Source organism: Choloepus didactylus, chromosome 12 (assembly GCF_015220235.1).
Source record: "Choloepus didactylus isolate mChoDid1 chromosome 12, mChoDid1.pri, whole genome shotgun sequence".
NCBI lineage: Eukaryota > Metazoa > Chordata > Mammalia > Pilosa > Megalonychidae > Choloepus > Choloepus didactylus.
The window spans coordinates 81,701,750-81,720,837 of NC_051318.1; the positions used below are offsets into that span (position 1 = coordinate 81,701,750).

General features: G+C 35.5%; 1 protein-coding gene across 1 annotated transcript; it reads right to left on the reverse strand.

Moving 5' to 3' along the window:
* Positions 1–14,821: 14,821 nt before the first annotated feature.
* Positions 14,822–15,752, reverse strand: LOC119507214 (28S ribosomal protein S17, mitochondrial). The gene has a single exon (XM_037800339.1). It carries the CDS (start codon positions 15,712–15,714, stop codon positions 15,322–15,324), a length of 393 nt encoding a protein of 130 aa, XP_037656267.1. The 5' UTR covers positions 15,715–15,752; the 3' UTR covers positions 14,822–15,321.
* Positions 15,753–19,088: the final 3,336 nt, after the last annotated feature.

Genomic DNA, 19,088 nt, shown 5'->3' on the forward strand with positions numbered 1-19,088 from the left:
GGTCCAGCTCAACTGGCAGTCTTCCTTCTGGGAACTCGGACCCCAGGGTCTGGAATTCAGATTCCGGCTTCAGTCAGCCATGCCCCCGACAGGATCAGAGCCACCAGGAGAACTGAAGTCTCCATACCTCATTATACTTGTCAGGGAGATGTGGGCTGGCAAGTACCACCTGCTGTACAGGAGAGGAAAAGCACCGATTCTAAAGGCCTCATAGGAGGGTCTCATTCTCAGGAAAACTCCATACCCTCCCAATGAGACCTGGGCCTCACTAGACTGGGAAAATCTGACTAGGGTCAACCATATCTGAGGAGACCCACTCACAAAAAGGTTACATAGAGGCAGAGCAAGAAACAGAAAAAACAAGAGGGGAAAAATTCTGATCAACTAAATAGAACCTAAGTTAGAGGTCTAGAATAAGTTGAACTGAACAACAGAGGCCAGAGAACAAAGCCAACCAACAAGAAAACCACTAGGTAAAAGACAGAAAACAAGCTCCAAAATAAACTAATCAAGAAAATCAGATGCCTAGACAACTTAAGATAACAAGCCATACCAGGAAACACGAAAACATGGACCAGCCAAAGGAACAAACTAATAGTTCAGCTTAGATACAGGAGCTGAGTCAACTAATGCCAAATAAATTCAATGAACTGAAGGAAGATATAGCAAAAGAAATGAAGGATATAAAGAAGACACTGGATGACCATAAATAAGAATTTGTAAACTTGAAAAAACAAATGGCAGAACTCATGGCAATGAAGGCCACAATGGAGGAGATGAAAAACACAATGGAGGGACACAACAGCAGATTTGAACAGGCAGAAAAAAGGATCAGTGAACTGGAAGACAAGACATTTGAATTCATACACACAAAAGAACAGATGGTGAAAAAAATGGAAAAATATGAGCAGGGTCTTAGAGAGCTGAGTGACAACATGAAACACACAAATATATGTGTTATGGGTATCCCAGAAGGAGAAGAAAGGAAAAAAGGGGCAGAAAGAATAAGAACTATTCACTGAAAATTTCCAAACTCTTATGAAAGACAGCAAATTAGAGACTCAAGAAGTACAGTGTACCCCAAATAGAATAGATCCCAATAGACCTACTCCAAGACACTTACTGATCAGATTGTCCAACATCAAACACAAAGAGAGGATTCTGAAAGCAGCAAGAGAAAAGCAATCCATCACATACAAGGGAAGGTCGATAAGACTATGTACAGATTTCTCCACAGAAACCGTGGAGGTAAGAAGACAGTGGCATGATATATTTAAGATACTGAAAGAGAAAAACTGCCAACCAAGAATTCTATATCTGGCAAAACTGTCCTTCAAAAAAGAGGGAGAGATTAAAACATTTTCAGACAAACAACACTGAGAGAGTTTGTGAATAAGAGACCAGCACTACAAGAAATACTAAAGGGAGTGCTACAGGCTGATAGGAAAAGACAGGAGAGAGAGAGAGTTGGAGAAGAGTGCAGAAATGAAGATTATCAGGAAAGGTAAAAGGAGGGAGAGGAAAAAATAAGATATGACATATAAATTCCAAAAGACAAAATGATAGTAGAAAGTACTGCCCTTACAGTAATAACACTAAATGTAAATGGATGAAACTCCCCAATAAAAAGACACAGACTGGCAGAAAGGTTTAAAAAACAGGACCCATCTATATGCTGTCTACAAGAAACTCACTATAGACACAAGGACAAAAATAGACTGAAAGTGAAAGGTTGGAAAAAGATATTTCACGCAAACAACAAACAGCAAAAAGTGGGAGTAGCTATAATAATATCAGACAAATTAGACTTCAAAAGTAAAACAATTAAAAGAGACAAAGAAGGACACTTTATATTAATAAAAGGGTCAATTCATCAAGAAAACATAACAATCATAAATATTTATACACCAAGACTGAATGCCCAAAATTCATGAGGCAAACGCTGCGATCACTGAAAGGAGAAATAGATAACTCTACAATAATAGTTGGAGACTTCAACACACCTCTCTCATCAATGGATAGAACATCTAGACAGAGGATCACTAAAGAAACAGAGATGTTGAATTGTATGATAAATGAGCTAGACTTGACAGACATTTATAGTACACTACATCCAACAACAGCAGGATACACTTTTTTCTCAAGTGCTCACGGAACATTCTCTAGGATAGACCACATGTTGGGTCACAAAGCAAGTCACAACAAATTTAAAAATATTGACATTATACAAAACACTTTCTCAAACCATAATGGAATGAAGTTGGAAATAAATAAAAGGCAGAAGGTCATAAAATTCACAAACATATGGAGCTAAACAACACCCTCTTAGAAAACCAGTGGGTAAAGGAAGAAATTACAAGAGAAACTAGTAAATACCTCGAGGCAAATGACAATGAAAACACAACTTTTCAAAACCTATGGGACACAGCAAAGGTGGTGCTGAGAGGGAAATTTATTGCCCTAAATGCCTGTATTAAAAGAGAAGAGAGGGCAAAAATTGAAGAGTTAACTGTTCACCTGGAGGAATTAGAGAAAGAACAGTAAACTAACCCCAAAGCAAACAGAAGGGAAGAAACAACAAAGATTAGAGCAGAAATAAATGCAATTGAGAACAGGAAAACAATGGAGAGAATCAACAAAACCAGCAGTTGGTTCTTTGAGAAAATCAATAAAATTGATGGACTGCTGGCTAGGCTAACAAAAAAAAAAAAAAAAAAAAAAAAAGAGAGAGAGAGAGAGAGAGAGAGAGCAGATGCAAACAAATGCAATCAGAAATGGGAAAGGAAGTATAACTACTGACCATGCAGAAATTAAGGAGATAATGAGAAGATACTATGAGCAACTATATGCTAATAAACTAGACAACTTAGATGAAATGGACAAATTTCTAAAAAAGCATAAACAACCAACATTGATCCAAGAAGAAATAGATGACCTCAACAAACCAATCACAAGTAAAGGGATTGAGTCAGTCATCAAAAAGCTGCCAAAAAGGAAAAGCCCAGGACCAGATTGTTTCACATGTGAATTCTACCAAGAATTCAAGAAAGAATTAGTACTAATCCTGCTCAAACTCTTCAAAAAAAATGAAGAAGAGGGAAACTACCTAGCTCATTCTATGAAGCCAACATCACTGTAATACCAAAATCAGACAAAGATACTACGAAAAAAGAAATTTATAGACCAATTTCTTTAATGAATATAGACACAAAAATCCTCAACAAAATACTCACAAATCAAATCCAGCAACACATTAAAAGAATTATACACCATGACCAGGTGAGATTTATTCCAGGTATGCGAGCTTGGTTCAACACAAGAAAATCAATTAATGTAATACACCACATCAATAAATCAAAGCAGAAGAACCACATAATCATCTCAATCAACGCAGAAAAGGCATTTGACAAAATTCAGCATCCTTTCCTGATGAAAACACTTCAAAGGATAGGAATAGAAGGGAACTTTTTCAATATGATAAAGGTGATATATGAAAAACCCACAGCTAGCATCATACTCAATGGGGAGAGACTGAAAGCTTTTCCTCTAAGATCAGGAACAAGACAGGGATGCCCACTATCACCATTGTTATTCAACATTGTGCTGGAAGTTCTAGTTAGAGCAATTAGGCAAGAAAAAGAAATAAAAGGCATCCAAATTGGAGAGGAAGAAGTACAACTTTCACTATTTTCAGATGACATGATTCTATATGTAGGAAATACAGAAAAATCTACAACAAAGCTATTAGAGCCAATCAGTGAATACAGCAAAGTGGCAGGCTACAAGATCAATATGCAAAAATCTGTAGTGTTCCTATACACAAGTAATGTGCAACAAGAGAAGGAAATCAAGGAAAAAAATCCCATTTACAATAGCAACCAAAAGAATCAAGTATTTAGGAATAAACTTAACAAAGGACAAAAAAGACCTTTACACAGAAAACTACAAGAAACTGCTAAAAGAAATTGAACAAGACCTAAAAAAAAATGGAAGAACATACCATGTTCATGGATTGGAAGACTAAATATAGTTAAGATGGCAATTTTACCTAAACTGATTTATAGATTCAATGCAATACCAATTCAAATCCCAACAACTTACTTTACAGAAATAGAAAAATCAATAACCAAATTTATTTGGAAGGGCAAGGTGCCCCGAATAGCCAAAAATATCTTGAGAAAGAGGAACGAAGTGGGAGGTCTCACACTACCCGACTTTGAAACATATTACAAAGCTACAGTGCTCAAAACAGCATGGTACTGGCATAAGGATAGATATACCGACCAATGGAATCGAATTGAGTGTTCAAAAGTAGACCCTCGCATCTATGGACAACTGATCTTTGATAAGGCAGTCAAGCCAAAGCAACTTGGAAAGAGCAGCCTCTTCAATAAATGGTGTTTGGAGAACTGGATATCCATTTCCAAAAGAATGAAAGAGGATCCCTATCTCACACCTTATACAAAAATTAACTTGAAATGGATCAAAGACCTAAATGTTAGCACCAAGACCATAAAACTCTTAGAAGAAAATGTAGGGCAATATCTTAAAGATCTTGTATTAGGAGGTGGTTTCTTAGACCTCACACCCAAGGCGAGAGCAACCAAAGAACGAATAGAGAAATGGGATCTCCTCAAAATTAAACAGTTTTGTACATCAAAAGTCTTTGTCAGAAAAGTAAAAAGGCAACCTACACAATGGGAGATGATATTTGGAAACCATGTATCAGATAAAGTTTTAATATTATGAATATATAACAATCCAATTAAAAAATGGGCAAAAGACATGGACAGACTTTTTCTGAAAAGGAAATACAAATGGCTCAAAAACATATGAAAAAATGCTCAACTTCACTGGGTATTAAGGAAATGCAAATCAAAACCACAATGAGATATCGTCTCACACCTACCAGAATGGCCATTATCCAAAAAACAGAAAATGACGAGTGCTGGAGAGGATGTGGAGAAAGAGGCACACTTATTCATTCTTGGTGGGAATGTAGAATGGTGCAGCCACTCTGGAGGACAGTATGGAGGTTCCTCAGGAAGCTAAATATAGATTTGCCATATGACCCAGCTATTCCACTGTTAGGTATATACTCAGAGGAACTGAAACTTACAACACAAACAGACATTTGTAAACCAATGTTTATTGCAGCATTATTCATGATTGCCAAGAGAGAGAAACAGCCCAAATGTCCATCAGTGGACACGTGGATAAACAAACTGTGGTATGTACATATGATGGAATATTATGCAGCTGTAAGACAGAACAAAGACATGGATCATATAATAACGTGGATGAACCTTGAGGAAATTAGGTTGAGTGAAGTTAGCCAGAAACAAAAAGACAGATTCTGTATGGTCTCTCTAATATGAACAGACATTAATGAACAAACTTTGGGAGTTAAAAGCTGACAACACAGGCGACCAGGAGATAGAAAGAGGGTAGAGATCAGGCATTTGATGCTGAAGGACTACAGAATATTTAGCAGGATTGATTGCATAGATCCAGAAATAGATAGCATAATACTGTGTGATGGTAGCACGGTATTGTAAGTACACTGAACAAAGCTATCTGTGAGTAAAGCTGAAAAAGGTGGGATAGGAGAATGTATGACACCAGAGGTAAAGATAGATGATAAACACTGGGACTGTATAACTTAGCAAAAACTGGAGTGGCCAATGACTGTTACTAAATATACAAATATAAAAATGTTTTTGCATGTGGGAGAACAAATGAATGTCAACCATGTAGAGTGTTGAAAAAGGGATGGTATTTGGGAAAAAAATATAATCAAAGCAAACTGGAGTCTATGGTCAACAGTAACATTGTAATATACCTCCATTAAATGTAACAAAGGCAATATGCCAATGCTAAGTGTATATAAGAGGGGGATATAGGGGAGGAAAATAGGATTCTTGGTAGTAGTATTATTTTCTGTCCTTATTATTATATTGTATTGTATGATACGTTTTTTTTTAATCATTTTTTTATTATTGCTTAAAAAAAACAATTTTTCTTGTAGTAATCGATATGTTCAAGTGCTGATTGTGGTGATAAATGTACAACTTTATGATGATACCATGAACAACTGATTGTGCACTGTGGATGAATGTATGGTATGTGAATACAACTCTGTAAAAGTGTAGGAAAAATATATATAGGAGTAGAAGTGTTGGAGAAAACATGGAGAAAGGGATGTACCTATCTACTGTTGATGAGCAGGCAGAATGGTGTAGCCTTTCTGAAGGTCAGTGTGGTGGTTCCACAAAAAGTTAAGTATGTGGGGACCATAAGGTCCTGCAACCTCATTATGGGGTATGTCATTGAAGATCTGAGTGGAGACATGAATGGACATTTGCAAACTGTTGTTAATGGAGGCAGCAATCATGATTTGCAATGGGTGGAGGTAACCCAAGGGTACATAGACTGAGGAACAGAATGCTGAACTGTGGTGTATGCATACAATGGAATATTGAGCAACTATGAGAAGGAGTGAAGCTGTGAGACACACAATGAGGTGAATGGATCCTGTACACAGTATTTGAGTGAAGTAAGCCAGAAATAGAGGCAGGCACTATAATGCCTCAACAATATGGACTAACTACAATGTGTAAACTCAGAACTGAATCTTAGAACATAGCCTAACATGGACTTAATTATTGTAATGGTCCCTAGATTGTATGCTCTTACAGGAATCAACTGTATTCCTGAATTGTAATACCTATCTTTAAATTTGAGATGCTAATCCCTTAGTGTACGACCTGATTGGTCTCTGGAACAATGCATATCTCTGAGACACCTGAAACTTGGAGTTAGAGCTCAGCAGATATGAAGGTCAGTATAGTGCATAAAGCAGCTGTTAAAAAAAAGCTGAAAAAGAGCCCAGAATTCAATTAGTGATATGAATGAAGCAGATCTGGTTAAGACTAGGACAAACCGGGCCAAAGGGTAAAGGTAGAAACTGACTGTTTTGAAACTCAACTTCCATGTGATACCAAGGGAAGAGATGTCTATTTGGTGCAGGATCTATATTTTCTAAACAGTATAACTCTATATTTGGTTTGTTCAAACACCACGATTGCATGGAGCTTTGAATAGGAAGTGAGATACGTTGGGTTGGTATAGGTTAGAGTGAAATAGTGACACATCCCAAAGTAATTTGGGCAAAGAATAAAAAATATATTTATAGCCCCCCCAACACACCCCAAGGAGCTGGGGGAAGGTGCAGAAGTATTGGACTTTCTTACCTGGACTGGTTTTGAAGTTGTCACAAACATTGGGACCGGCAGTTTGATGTGCCGAGCGTTCTATCATGGGACTTGCCCTTGTGGGGCTTGTTACTGCAAAGGAGAGGCTAAACATGCATATAATTGTGCATAAGAGTCTCCCCCCAAGTACCTCTTTGTTGCTCAGATGTGGCCCTCTCTCTCTCTAACTAAGCCACCTCGGCAGGTGAACTCACTGCCCTCCCCTCTACGTGGGACCTGACTCTCAGGGGTGTAAATCTCCCTGGCAACACAGGATATGATTCCTGGGGATGAATCTTGACCCAACATCGTGGGATTGAGAATATCTTCTTGACCAAAAGGGGGATGCAAAATGAGATGAAATACTTTCAGTGGTTGAGAGATTTCAAGTGGAGTCAAGAGGTCACTCTGGTGGACATTCTTATGCACTATATAGATAACACCTCTTAGGTGTTAATGTATTGGAATAGCTAGAAGTAAATACCTGAAACTACCAAACTCCAACCCAGTAGTCTGGACTCCTGAAAACGGTTGTATAATAATGTAGATTACAAGGGGTGACAGTGTGATTGTGAAGGCATTGTGGATCACATTCCCTTTGTCTAGTGTGTGGATGGATGGGTAGAAAAGTGGGGACAAAAATTAAATGACAAATAGGGTGGGATGGGGGGTATGGTTTGGGTGTTCTTTTTTTACTTTTATTTTGTATTCTTATTCTGATTCTTTCTGATGTAAGGAAAATGTTCAGAAATAGATTGTGGTGATGAATGCATAACTATATGATCCTACTGTGACAAGTTGATTGTATACCATGGCTGATTGTATGGTATGTGAGTATATTTCAATAAAACTGAATTAAAAAAAAATGTAATAATTATGTAACTTCCCATGTAGTGCCAAATTCTGCCCCATAAGGGCTGTGTAGGTTTTCATTACCACCAGCCTGGTATGAAAGTGACTGTTTCCCCAGTTTCATGGACAATATCTTCTCAGAGCTCTCTGACAAAACTAATTAAGAAAATAGAAAATTCCAAACTTATTTTGTGGGTGACGACTTACCTGTGTTTCCTGGAAAGTCAGTTGTACTTTTATGTTGTTTTTGTGGGTTGGCTTTGGTTTTGGTTTGTTTTGTTTGGGTTTTGGTTTTACTTAAACGTTGTTCATTATTTGGTCCTTCTGTTTTACGCTCCCCCCCCCATCTTTAAATCATTCTGAATGAAAGACCACATTGATTAATGCAGGAAGTTGACAGAAGTTGCCGTTTTGCAGCTCCATTTCCTAAACAACCTTCTTAGCTGACAGTGAGGTTTGATGGCACTGTCTGCATATGTAGGTGGGGAGGTGGGGGGGTCATTGAACAGAATTTATATCAGATACGAGGGAGAGGAAAAAACAAACAGGCACATGGTTGTTCCCTTCAACTCAAAAAACAAAATATAAGAGCATTATTTGGTGACCCAGACAGACACAGTAGAAACCCTAGTTTTCCACCAGAGCTTATAATTATCATTTATAGATGTATTAGTTAGGGTTCTCCTTGGAAACAGAATCAATGAGAGATGTCTCTTATTATCAAATTGTAAAAGTGACTCACGCAACTGCGGGAGCGCACGAGTCCAAATTCTGCAGAGCCGTCAACAAGCTGTCAACTCCAAGGAAGACGTCCGACGAACTCCTCGGGAAACGAACCGACAACTTTGATGAACTCCTCAGGAAACGAACCGGCAACTTTGAAGAACTCCTCAGGAAACGAACCGACAACTTTGACGAACTCCTCAGGAAACGAACTGGCAACTTCGACGAGCTCCCCAGGAAAAGCTTCACTGAGCAGCTGAAGAAGAAGTGAAGGTTCTCTAACCGTCCGGCTTATAAGCCTCCAACGGATCACCCGGACCAAATCCAGCCAATTGCATTCTCTCACTGTGGAAGCACGCCCCTTGATGAGTCATCAGTCAGCTGCAGTCAATTGACTGATGATCCGACAAACCAACCAGCCTCAAATAGCCTCACAGGAATCGTCAGGCCAGTGCCCGCTTGACCAGACAGCTAGGCCACCTAGCCAAGTTGACACATGAACCCAACCATCACAATAGGGAACGTTCCTCAAGCTTTAGCTGAATAAAAGAATTAAAGCCATTTCTATTGGTATGTGTGGTGGTGGGGAGAAGTGGGTGGTGTATCGATTCCATAAGCAATGTCAATTCTATCAGCATTTCTCTAGTCATAGACAGTTTTCACCAGATTTCTGCTCTCTTCCCACGCCTGCTTTTGTTACCTGCTGACCACAAAGGTGAAGGTGCTTTCCCCATTTGGCCTCCATACTTACCTGCTAAAAGGATAATTCTGCTATTTATCTCCAAGATTTATATCTCAAAATATCCAATCTACTGCCTTTTCTGCAATTTCCTACTTATTGATTTATTTCATTTGTAAATCTCTATTATTTAAATGAGTTTTGATGATGGAGTGGAGTTATCCAAATTTTTTCAGGCCTTAATTGACTACCTCACGAAAATAATACAGTTCATGAAGGAAAATACAAGAATTATTAAGTTAAATTCTTTGCATGATTCCCAAACTGAGAAATTTTTAAAGTAACTATTTTCTAGAGAATAGGAAGGAAGATCATCAGAAATCTCTAGTCTCATGAACTTATATTTATGAAGCTAATAGGCAGAAAATTTGTACACATTCTTTTCCTTTTTCAATAGGCCTTATTTTTAGGACAGTTTTAGATGGACAGAAAAATTAAGAAGAGGTTACAGAGGGTTCTCCTTTACCCTGCACCCAGTCCTTGATATTGACATTCTACTTAGTGGTACATTTGTTATAATTAATGAACCAATATTGGTACATTTTTATTAACTAAAAGTCCATTCTTTGTTCAGATTTCCTTAGTTTTTACCTAAAGTCTTTTTTCTCTTCCAAAACCCCATCTAGGATACCACATTGCATTTAGTTGTCATGTTTGTCCAGATGCCTCTCCTTTGTGGCAGGTTCTCTGCCTTTTCTCCAAGCAGCCCCAGCTCCTTTTATTGGAGAATGGTGCTAGAAACCAAGATCTGAGTGCCAGGTGTGCTTGTTGCTACTGGGGTGTTGTTTCCCTTAAGCACCCTCAACAGATAGAGCAAACAAATATACGGCACTTTTTTTTTTTTTTTTTTTTTACCAGACTGTGTACATCTAGGAGAAAAACATTTAAATGTTTTTGATTAAAATTTCTCAACCAGCTCAAGTGGAGTATTTAGCTACAACTGAACCAAATATGGCTATAACTGCTGAGACTCTCCTTAGATATGCAACAGTGATAAGTTGGTCTTATGATACTTTTTTTCTGGACTCATTTGTGAGTTATTACATATTTAAACTCATTCTGCCTTTATAATTAATTTCATAGAAAAATAGAATTATGGGCTTTTAGAAGTGAAATTGAAATGAAGCTTACAAATCAACATTTTCTATTGTTTCTATTTAAGTCATTTGCCACTAAAAAATAAAAATTGTCGAAATCAAGATTATATAAATCATAATGTCAAAATCACGATCCTGATGATATCTTTAAAAATATTAGAATGAATTGAATTTTATTTCCTAGAAGTAAACACATTATTTAAACTTGTTGCAACAGTAATATTAATTGCTATCCAGAGTCATTCCATTCCTTTCAATTTTACAACATTGGTTGAATTAATAAGGTTATTATTTAGTTATTATTTAGTTTCAATTTCTAGATTGTTGTATAATTTAAATGGCAAATGTAATTATTCAATTTTAAAGCACCAAGAACTCTGTCTTCTTTTGTATCATAGATTAGTGAATTTTAGTTTCTGAACTGCTTCAAGGATATGTGTTTTAAAATAAAGATAAATTTTTGTTCAAAACAGATTTACAATAGTATTGATGAATATATTATGGAAGTTAAAGATAATAAATATTAAACTGTAGCTTTATTTTCACAGGTTAAAGTGAAAAAGCAGGATTGTCTGTATTTGCTTATAAGGTTACAAACCCACTGAAATAATTGTAATCCAATATCCTTAAACTGACCTCCCATTCTGAGAGTATGTATGTAGTACTCATCCATTTGACATTTGTATGACAGACACATAATGATTGTAATCATCCATTTCAGATAATTCTTTGTAATTTGTCAAATCTTGCTGAAAAGGCATTCCCTAGAGAAGTGACTTTTTGCTTGCTTTGCACTTTCCTGACTTAGGGATTTACTAGAAGTTTGTAATTGGCTCCTCTGATCGACAATGAAGAGCTCATATCTTACTGTTTTGACTATCTTTGAGGATTGATAAATGCCATGATATATGGTAGTATGCTGAAGTGAAGTCTGCTAATGTGAAAGGAATGTGAGCTAATGACTTACTAAGCACTACAGGGTGTCGGTAGATGAATTTTTTGGTCTCAGTTCCTTACAGATTCATTTTGTCCTCTTTTGGAAAGGTTCTTAATCTTTCTGGCTCAATCAAGAAAATAAGAGCTATATTTACCAGACATTTGATACATGCCTTGGGTGTAATGGGCCATTTTTATGGGAAGAGGCAGTAACCATTTATTAAATGATACCCTTGGCTCCTGGAAGAGTTAATAAAGTTTCCCCAAAGCACTTAACCTGCTTCAAATAAATCATTTATATACTAGGAGAAACTGTCTCAAAGATTATTGACACTAGACCTAACACTTTATAAAATAAATAAAGAATATCAAATCATTTGGTTACTTTTCTAAAATCTCTAGAAGGAAATTTTACTACAGATTGGTCTTCAATGCTTTTTAAATTATTAGATTTCAAACATGACACTGAATTGATTCTTGTTTAATGGTAGTTTTTTAAAAGGAATATCTTCTGAATAGTGAACATTTTTATGGTAAGACTTTAGGTCTACAAAATAGCTTTAATTTGTAAGTGTTCATAAGCTATAATTACTAATTAGTTTTTACCTCCCTCCTTCTTTACTGTAAGTAGCTTCTTTAATCCCCATTCTCCCAGTAGGAGTCTAAAATGCCAAAATGATTTCTTTTCCCCAAAGGCTTATTTTTATCAATAATACAAATTGGGATAAATCTCACAAATACAGATAGCAGCTTGCTTACTTATTCCTAGTAAAAAATTATAAATACAGACATGCACACATGCATAGTACGTACATGAGTAAGAAAATATGAATGTATTTTCATCTGCATATTTACTGCATATTTTATATTGTAGATAATGTATATGGCAAATGTGTGTTAATTACTAGTGTTTCCTTTGCAGTAAAATGTATTCATTTTTGGATATCAAGGATCCAGATATCATTTGCCATAAATCAGAAATGACTTATGCTTGATTATAGAAGGATAGTAGATATCCCACTGGAGATCAAAGTTTTGCCATTAACCGAGTCAAACAATGAAGAGACTGTGACATGTGGCAGTCACTCTACATCAGAACTTATTTTAAATTCCATAATATAAAAATGACAACCGTTCATGATTATTTTAGCAATTGTTTACATGTTTGAACTTAAATCCTCTCCCACTTATTTACTTTTTTTACTTTAAAGGAAGAAAAGCAGTCTGCAAATGGAAAAAAAAATTCAGTATGGTGCTTTTTCTGCTCATAAATCACATTCATTTACATGATCTCATTTAATTTTATAACACTATGAAATAGCATAAAGCAGACATCATTATCGCCATTTAGCAGATGAGAAAGCCATACTTCAAAAATAAAATCAATAATCTAAAGACATGTTAATTGTAAGAATGCATCAGAATCAAGCCATGACCACCATCTTTGGCTTCAATTTTTACTTTGTTATAAACAGTTTTGACGTTGCTGCAACTTACATGGGTAAGTAATATAAAATATTCTTACTTAAATGTAAATGTACACGGAGTTTTTCCAAGCATTTGCAAAACATGTTGGCTACAACTTTTTTTTTTTTTTTAACCAAAATGTTGTCATATTGTAAGCCGCGGTGCTTATTAGATGGAAAAAATATTTGAAAAAAGAAAACTAATACCATACTTCAGATTAACATAATTGTGTCTCCATTATAGTATTTAATAATTACGTTAAAAATCAAAATCAGAGATTGTAAGTCTGTAACATATTCTCCTTTATAGATGGGGGAGCAAAAGATGTGTGAATTGGCAAAGAATTTCTTGTTCAAGGCTGGGTTAAAATATGTTTCCTTCGTTTCTTTTCTTAATGCTAGGTTGATCACATTTGGAGAATGTGCCATTCCCCTTTTTATGTAGCAGCAGAGAAATTATGTTTCTCCTCTGAGTATCAAAATATGTTGTCATTAATTATGTTTTAAAAATTTGACTATTTTTTTCCCTAAGATACAACTGCAATTCTGGTAAAGTAAAAATGTGTCAAAGATATCAGCAATGAAACACATATACCCAACTAAGTGATAAAAGTATTGCAAGTTTTTTTGTTTGTTTTTGTTTTCTTTTTTAACAAAATTATTTTAAAAGAGATTTAGATTTATAGAAAAGTGGTGAAGATAGTACAGAAAGTTTCTATATACTGCACATACAGTTTCCTCTATAATTAACATCCTAGATTAGTATGGTACATTACCCTCAATTAATGAACCAATATTAATAAATTATTATTAACTAAATTACAACTTTATTCAAATTTCCTTAGTTTTTACATAATACTTTTTTCTATTCTGGGATCCTACCTAGGATGTCATATTATATTTAGTCCCCAGGTCTTATAAAAGTTTAAGAACTATCTTGACTCTTTCCCTAGCACACGTAAACTTCTCTTCATTGTCACATATCAAACCACTATATACCCCAGTACATCATTTATTTGCCCAAACAATTTCATCACATCTAGCAAGGGAACTTCCCCAAATTATTTCAGTAACTGTATGCTTCCACCTTTGTGCTGTTTAGTTTTCTTCTCTCGTCTCTGTAATGCTGATAAATAATATCTAATACTATCAAAACAAGGAAAGTACTTACATTATCTTCTCTAGAAGGGAAAACTTTGTATATATAAATAAGTCTGTCTTGGGTGTCAGCATGAAGTGGAATCATATGTGAAAAATTTATTATTATACCTGTAAATTGGTAGATTGTTTTAGAAGTTGTAACAAGTTTTATGAAAAAAAGGAGAGTTTTGAAAATAAATTGATTTTTTATTAAAATTAAAGATTAAATTTTCAACTAGCTAGATAATGCTTGGGAAATTCTTCATATTATTCATCCCAGATGAATGTCCCATCTCTGATAATTGTCTTTTTTTTTTTTTAATATGGGATTTTGGAATTTTCAGGGACAAATCTCTCTTGCTGAAATCCTACCATTCTGGGAAAATTCAAATAGCCCCCTTTCTTTTAATTTATGCTATTAATTATTTCTTAACTTGTCATGTTAGATTCTTCCTTTGTAATTGTTTGTTCATGTAGGGCCTAATGACTCTAATGAATGTTTAACGTGAGTGAATATTAAGATTGACAGTACAAAACATTGCTTGACAAAGTCATATGCTTGTGCTCAGAAATTCCAAATCTTTTTTTTTTTTTTTTTTTTACATTTTATTTTCTACATGCTGACATCTTTATTAATACAGCTTAATCTGACAAAGTCTGACTACAAACATGTTTATTATTTCTCTTTGGAATTGGTGAAATCAGAAAAAAAATTAATTTTGAATATATACCATCAAAAAATAAATATTCACTTAATATGGTCTTATCTATCTATGATATCAAAAGGTTTTCTTCCCCCAAATAAAAGTCCTGAGAGAAATTCAAGATTCCTTAGAATGAAAAAACAATATGCCCTCTAAAGCAATGAGCTTGCAAAATGATGTAGTAGACTGCTAGACACACTTAATGTAAAAGGAACTTAATGTTCACCGAAAAAGGAAATTGGAACTATGACCATAAACCTTTGTGAAAACTTATAACAAGCCCTTTATCTAATTTACTTTCAGTAACTTCATAAATACCAAAGAGCAATTGGACACAGTTTAAAACGAGAGTTAGCAAAATTTTTTTCCATAAAGCAAACTTGTAAATCTTTCTCTTTTTTTGAGCCTCCTCTATTGTGCTGAAGAGCTACTAAGTTCTTTCAGATCTTTGCTTTGGTGGCTGGTTTCCAAACTGACTGGACTTTCCAGGTATGTGGTTCCTGCACAGGGTTTTCCTGTCACTGGATCTATGACTTTTCCCACTTTGAAAACGATTTCAGCTAGTTCATGCTTCACATGCTTCGTTCGTGGAACAGGTAATGCTTTAAGAAGCACAATATCCCCAACCGTGCACTGCTGGAGAGCATCATGAGCAAAGTAGGTTTTCCTCTTGTTAAAATACTTTAACAAATAGTTATCCAGAACAAGCCTGGTCACTCTCACTTTAGCAGTTTTTTGCATTGCTGTCCCAATAACCTTTCCCACAATCCATTTGGCATGGACAGAAGATCGAGCTATTGACATTATGTGGCTTTGTTCACCTCCGGATTTAGGTCGGTCCCGTGGCGCCCCAAATCTTTTAATGACTCATCATATTTCTAACTAAACTGAAGTGAAAGGCAGAAATATGTAATGATTAATAATGTATTTCCAAATCTCATATGTCATTGGAATTTTACAAATTAGATCCTATGTAATCAAGCTAATTCTTCCCATCACCTATCTTCATGAATCTCACCCACATCTCAGTAGTTCAGAACAGATGTGACTGGGTGAAAATTTCCATGCAGACAATCTCTAAATGAGAGCTGAAGAAACTTCCTGTTTGGAAGAGTAAAAACTAGTGCTTAAATATCTTTCTATTATCTATGTGATTTTAGACCACTTAAAATCTCTGAGTCTAAATATTTTCATTTGTAAAATGGGAATAATGCCTATATTTGAGTAATGCTAACAATGAGAAATTGTATAAATAAAGTACTTTAGATGGTCCTTGAGACACCATAGGCATTCAATAGTAGAAGGTATTTTTCTATAATACTAGCATATATTAGAATAAATTATTATTCTAATAATAGAATGCTACTATTACTATTAAATAGACTTCCTAAGGTCAATAGTCATTAATTCAATATATACTTATCAAATACCTCCTACACACCAGGCAATAAGCCCTGGGGATTTCCCAATGGGGGGAAAATAAAACAAAACATAAATAACTCTGCTCTCCTGGGGTTTGTATTCTGGCAGGAATGAGAGATAGAGACAAGATGTAAATAATTGGGTAAGAGAATACATTAATAATATAGAAAGACATAAAGTTTGTCAGATTACAATAAGTTTTATTTGGATAAAATAAATCAGGGTTCAGGATATAAGGTTAATGTATAAAGTCATTTTGTTTTCTATATACCAGCAATGAAGAAGTGGAATTGGAAATTAGAGATACAACACCATTTATATTAGTACCAAAAAATGTAATACTTAGTTATTTATCTAACAAAATATGTACAAGATCTACAGGAAGAAAACTACAAAACTCTGATGCAAGTACTCAAAGAAGATCTAAATAAACAAAGATGTTGATGGATAAGAAGACTCAATATTGTTAAGAAGTCATTTCTTCCCAAATTGATATATATGGTCAATGCAATTCCAATCAAAATTCCAGCAAGTTACCTTGTAGATTTGAGCAAATCAATTCTAAAGTTTATACGGAAATGCAAAAGACTAAGAATAACCGTTACAATAGTGAAGAACAAACCACTACAATACTGAAGAAGAACACTACCTGGCTTCAAGACTTACTATAAATCTGCAGTATGACAGCATGGTATTGGTAAAAGAATAGACAGATCAATGGAACAGGATAGAGTCTAGAAATAAAACCATTCAAATTTAGGCAACTGGTCTTTGACAAAGGAGCAAAGACATTTCAATGGAGAAAGGATATTCTTTAATAATGTATGGACAGTCACATGCAAAAATAAAAAGTGAATTGACCCACAGACCTTACATTGTCACAAAATTAACTTAAAATATATCTTAGATTTAAGTTTAAATGTAAAGCTATAAAGCTTCTAGAAGATAACATAAGAGAATATCTATGTGACACTGGGTTTAGTGATGACTTCTTAGATGCAACTCTAAAAGCACAATCTATTAAAGAAACAATTGATAAATTGAACATCATTAAAACTAAAAACTGCTTTGTGAAAGACTATTAACAGAATGAAAAGACCAAGCCACAGACTAAAAGAAAATGTTTGCACATATGTGATAAAGGATTTGGATCCAAAATATGCAAAAATCCCTTAAAACTCAACAAGACGACAAACAACCCAATTAAAACATGGGCAAAATATATGAACAGACATCTCACCAAAGAAGATACACAGATGGCAAATAAGCATATGAAAACATGTTCAACTTCATATGTCACCACGTAATTGCAAATTAAAAAAACAATGAGATATCACTATACACTGATTAGAATGGCAGATATCCCAAACACTGACAATACAACATGCCGGCAAGGATGTGAAAGCAACCAGAACTTTCATTCATTACTGGTGAAACTCTAAAACAGTTCCGCTTTGGAAAACAATCTGGCTTACCATATGATCCTGCAATTGCACTTCTAGGTATTTACCCAAAGAAGTTGGAAACATGTCTACACAAAAACCTGAATACATATGTTTATAGCAGCTTTTTTCATAATTGCAAAAATTGGAAGCAACCAAGATGCCTTTCAATAGGTTAATTCATAAACCAACTGTGGACCATTCATTCTATGGAATATTGTTAAATGATTAAAAAAAAATGAGTGATGAATCTACAAAAAGACATGGAGCAAACTTAAATGCAAACTGCTAAGTGAAAGAAGCCAATCTGAAAAGGCTACATACTGTATGAGTCCAACCTTATGACATTCCATCAAAGGCAGAACTATAAATACAGCAAAAAGGATCAGTGGTTGCCATGGGCTCAGAGGTGGAGGTAGGGGCTGGAGATAGAGAAGAATCAAGTGTGCTTCTTGAATGCTAGTTAATTTGGGAATATTAATGAAGAATGGATTGATGTGTGTGTATGTGTGTGTGTGTCACTGGTAGGGTGGTATGCTGGTTTGGATATATTTTGTCCCCCAAAAAGCCATATTCTTTAATGCAATCTTGTGGGGGCAGACTGATTAGTCCCTTGATTAGGGTGGAACATCTGATTGAATTATTTCCATGGAGGTGTGGACCCTGCCCATTCAGGGTGGCTCTTCATTAGATCACTGGAGTCCTTTAAAGGGAGCTCACACAGAGAGTAGAGAGGAGAAAACACCCGCAAGAGAAGCTAAGAGAGATATTTTGGAGACAGTCATTGAAAGTTGATGCTTGGAGACGTTTGGAGGTGCTAGCCCTGAGTTTGCTCTGGAGAAGCTAAGAGAGACCCAGAGACATTTTGGAGAAAGCCATTTTGAAATGCAACCTGGGAGCAAAGGAACAGCAGATGCCAGCCACGTGGCTTCCCAGCTGACAGAGGTGTTCCGGATGCCATTAGCTGTTCTTCAGTTAAGGTAGCCTCTTGTTGATGCCTTAATTTGATACTTTTATGGCCTTAGGACTGTAATTTTGCAACCAAATTTCCCCCTTTATAAAAGCGAATCAAATTCTGGTATTTTGCTTAAGGGTAGCATTAGCAAACCAGAACAGATGGGACATGTCTATTGGCAAGTTCGATAAACAAATCTGCAGTTCAGATTTTGTGTGGCCTAGAGTTACTTATTTTAGAGTCTTCAGTATTCAGAGGTATATAAAGTCATGGGAAAGAATGGGATAGCCAAAAGACAGAAGGAAAAAAAGATTGAACCCAGCTCTGAGATTGGAAAGGGATGAATCAGACTACAAAGA